This window comes from Triturus cristatus, chromosome 10, assembly GCF_964204655.1.
Source record: "Triturus cristatus chromosome 10, aTriCri1.1, whole genome shotgun sequence".
Classification (NCBI taxonomy): Eukaryota; Metazoa; Chordata; class Amphibia; order Caudata; family Salamandridae; genus Triturus; species Triturus cristatus.
In genome coordinates this window covers 1,187,381,309-1,187,385,648 of record NC_140593.1, presented here as the reverse complement: position 1 = coordinate 1,187,385,648, position 4,340 = coordinate 1,187,381,309, and the positions used below count along the sequence as shown (strand labels likewise).

Sequence of the window (4,340 nt, the reverse complement as noted above, 5' to 3'; positions counted from 1 at the left end):
ATCGAGTACATATATTCTTACTTCCAAATGCTACATTTTTGTATCTGTAAATTTTCCCCCACACCTCACATCAGAAACCTGAGGCCTTGAATGGAATCACTGCTAGACTGCAGAATAACAAGATTGCTGAATTTCCACCATTACAAAACCAGAAGCCTAATGTCCTGGATCCCAGAGGGAGCAACAGAAAGCAATGAAAGCTCATCAGATGTTAACTTCTATTCTTGGCGCTGCTCACGTGACTTCAGGGCCAGGGTTTGCAAGGGTAGGTACAGTGCTAGCAGGAGGAACCCAGTGGTAGCTGCTGCTAACTTTAATGACACCTAAATGAGGTCTATGATTACCTGGGTACAATCATGGTGTGCTTTCCTCCAAACGGGCCCCAGCATCCCTAGAATATTTGATTAACATAATCAGTGTGAAATCCTCTTGGGAATAAAAATGTTTTTTTTTTCCTGAACTGTTTTAAACTAACAATGTACAGTATTAACTTTCCACAAAGTACATCTCAGAATGCAAATAAAGTGAACGTTTTTTTCTTGGATACTGGAACTGTAGTTCCAATTTCATACACACATCATTGTTTTAATTGGCTTAGAAAAACACATAGATAACCAGTGACTAGAACATAAATTCATGTATATTTTGCCTGTGTGGAAAATATACATTTTGGGTTGCATTTTAAAAGCTCTTCTATCATGTTGCTGGACCCATCATCTTTCTTACACAGATATTTTCCTACAGAGCCCTCATTATGTGGGGCTCATAAATAAAAAGTAGCCAAAATCTTGTGGTGAAATCTGGCCCAACATACTCAATGTCCAGGTGAAATCAACCCAGAATTACTGGTTTCCCAGTTATTCCTAATTTCTTAGTGGACCCTCAGGTCCACCCCATAATGTTTAATTTTCCCTGTCCCTGGAGTTATCAGTACCCCCAGTTTCTTTTACTCTGGGGGATGGGAAAAACCTAGCAATATATTGGGCCACTTATAATGAGGGCCTGACTGCTTTTTTCATTGCACGTTTGACATCATTGTTTCTCAGGCTGTAGATGAATGGGTTCAACATGGGCGTCACAATGGTGTACACCACTGTCACCACCCTCTGCTGGTCTAATGCCTTGGCTGAGACTGGGCGGATGTAGGTAAAGAAGATGCTGCCGAAGAACAGGGTCACTACAGTGAGGTGGGAGGAGCAGGTGGAGAAGGCCCGCTGCCTCCCTTTGGCTGATTTGATCTTTAGGATTTTGTAGATGATAAAAACATAAGAGCCAATGATGAACAAAAAGGGGCTCATGGAGACAAGGGAGCCCTCAGTGAAGAGCAGCCATTCATAAGAGGAAGTGTCAGAGCAGGCCAGTTTGAGGAGGGGTGGGAGGTCACAAAAGAAATGTCTGATGAGATTGGAGCCACAGAACTCAAAGTTGGACACAATACCAATGTGCAGTATAGAATGCAAGTTCATAACGACCCAGGACCCACACACCAAAGATATGCACAGGCTTCTGGACATCACAGAGGTGTAGCGGAGTGGGTTACAGATGGCAGTGTATCGGTCGAAAGCCATCGTGGCAAGAAGGTAGGCTTCGGTGCTTCCTGTGCAGAAGAATGCATACAGCTGGGCAATGCAGCTATGGAAGGGGATCGTTCTGACTTCTGACAGCATATCTTGCAACATCCTGGGCGCAATAGCAGAAGTGAAGCAAATGTCCACAAAAGACAGGTTGGCCAGGAAGAAGTACATAGGGGTATGAAGATGGTGGTCTTTGATAATTACGGCTACAATCATGGCATTCCCCACAACAGCCGTCAAGTACATGGCAAGGAACAATGCAAAGAGTCCAGCCTTCTGATTTGGGTAGTCCGACAGTCCCAGCAGGATGAAGTTCTTCACTGACGTCCAGTTTTTTTCGATTTGTCTCATGGTTGCATTAGATGCACTCTCCTTTTGGGTGGACTGTCTCTTCCTGCGGGAAGCAATTAGCAGATAGCAAAGCATAGAATCACGTCAATTTAGAGAGTAAGTAATAGCAGCAAACGCACTCAGCAATTCATCCATTTATAGAATACCATCAGGAAGCAGTTCTGCTTTTCGAAAGAGTCATTCAATGAAGCATAAACAAAAAAGAATTTAAGATTCTGGTCTACAGACCTAAGTGGCCTTCCAGTAAAAATGTGCTAATCTGTGGCCCCTCTCAATTCCTTCTCATTCAGACAGATATAAGATGTCCTCAATAGGTCTGCATCCACGGTATCTCTTCTGCACTCCTTTTCACCTCTTCTGGTAGCAAGTGGGAAAGCAGGCAACACAGGCAGGACAAAAGAACTAATGCGAAGACAGCAGGGCTATTGTGGAGGCTTGAGGCTCTATGGAGAAATACAAGTTGAGCTGATGGGGACACTTGGCGGGTGTGGAGGAGACATGAGACATAGAAAGGGATACAAAGGAGCTTAAAGGAAGACATATAGGGGCAGATTTACAAACCCCTTGCAACACTTTTGCGTCACTATTCCCATGTTAAAAGTGACGCAAAAGGGGCGCAAGGGGCTTGTAAATCTGCCCCCAAAGTGCCTTGGGGATTTATCCAGAACCACAGGAGGTTATGGATGAGATGCTGAGTTGGTTGGGAGACAGAGTGAATTAGTGACACGTTGCACACCTTGGGATCCCATGAAACTCGAACAACTGGCAATCCCTGATAATGTATTGTCTGTTTTTTCTGAACCACAGGAACCAGATGTTTTGGCAGGCTCATTGGTTCCTCATTTTTAGGCTTTGTCTGTATGGAGGATCAAAGTCATACTGTCAAGGTTTACTTTTAAAGGCTGCTGTGGGGTAGAATTATACTGGTGGCACAGAGATAACACATGGTAATGGTCATGTCCGGTCAGTGATATATATTTCAGAAAGGAATGGTTATAATTTATGTTAAGTTTAGTAGTTAGTACACAATTGATAGACCCACAGTTGAATGTTTCTAACCAATAATTAGGGCCCTCTAGATTTCTTTCAAAATAGCAGAGTTACAAAACAAGTGAACTTGGGTAAGCTGAATTCAGGGAAAAACCTGCATGTTTTGTGGGTATTTAGTTATAAAAGTGCTGCATGTCAGGTCTGCGGTTAAAAATGTACAAACAATGCATTCAGTAAAAGTGGTTGCAGTTTGCACACTGACTGTTTCACTATGCGTTGGTATTTTGTGAACTGATCTGTGGACAAATAGTTTAGTTCACAAACTACCGAATCATAGTGGGTCACAGTTAGACCTACCTCATGAATATTAATTTCAGGGGATATTATTAACAGCAAGGTAACTCTTGTGGCTAATATACTTGTGTTTTGTCTAGGCCCAGTTCTGACTCATAGCCCGCAGGATAACGTATAACATCATCCAAATCACAAAATATTATTTTATGTAGGTGGCTTACTGCTTTTGTCACAGAGATCATTTTGTTAAATTCAGTCCATAAAGTTACACTCCTTCTATTAAAGCACAGTGAGCTATCCACCATGAAAGAGCTGCATACAAAATGCAATGAATGGATTAAAGACTTTATTTTTTTTCTTGATCTTTCAATATGCTGAGGTTGCTAAAAAAGGGTTCCTTTGGGTTGTAATACATGTACATGTAGTACATGTGTAGACAGTCCCAGCCAATGAGTTACGTTTTAAATCCTGAGTTTGTGTTATTCGTGACCAAGCTCTTTTGACATATGCAACACACTATGGTTCGCTGCCATCGTAGGAATGCACATTACCTGTCTGTGATTACTTTTGATTAAAGCAATCTTTTTTTTAAAATGAAGGCCATTTTCTGATAAGAAAATGGGATGCATTTAAAAAACAAATGAACACTTTACAAACATGCCTGGTTGTAAAACATGTTTTTTGTCGACTTTCACAAAGGGGAAGTGTTCCCTTGGGGGCCCCTTCCAGTTTGCAAGTGGCTACCACCAATTTAGATTTGGTGGTAAAATATGAATATTTTGCAACCAGATTTTGATCACAAAACATTAATACATAAGCTAAAGAATTGGTATTTGGAATGGACACCCTGTAAACGCTCCTTCCAAATACCATTTCCTTATTTATTCTAAAACCAAAATTGCGAATTGGTAAAATATCGGTTAAAAGCACCTTCTGCAGAAAAATATGTGTGCCCAAAAAAATGCAGGGGATATTATTAACAGCAAAGTAACTCTGGTGGCTAATGTACGTATGTTTTGTCTAGTCACAGTTCTGACTCATAGCCCACAGGATAACATGTAACATCCAAATCACGAAATAGTATTTTATGTGAGTGGCTTACTGCTTTTGTCACAGACATCCTATTGTTAA

The 4,340-nt window shown here is 41.3% G+C and overlaps 1 protein-coding gene across 1 annotated transcript; it reads right to left on the bottom strand.

The window, feature by feature from the left end:
* Nucleotides 1–989: 989 nt before the first annotated feature.
* Nucleotides 990–1,925, bottom strand: LOC146796996 (olfactory receptor 1L6-like). The gene has a single exon (XM_085630289.1). The coding sequence runs from the start codon at nucleotides 1,923–1,925 to the stop codon at nucleotides 990–992; it is 936 nt and encodes a 311-aa protein (XP_085486415.1).
* Between the last annotated feature and the right edge of the window lie 2,415 nt (nucleotides 1,926–4,340).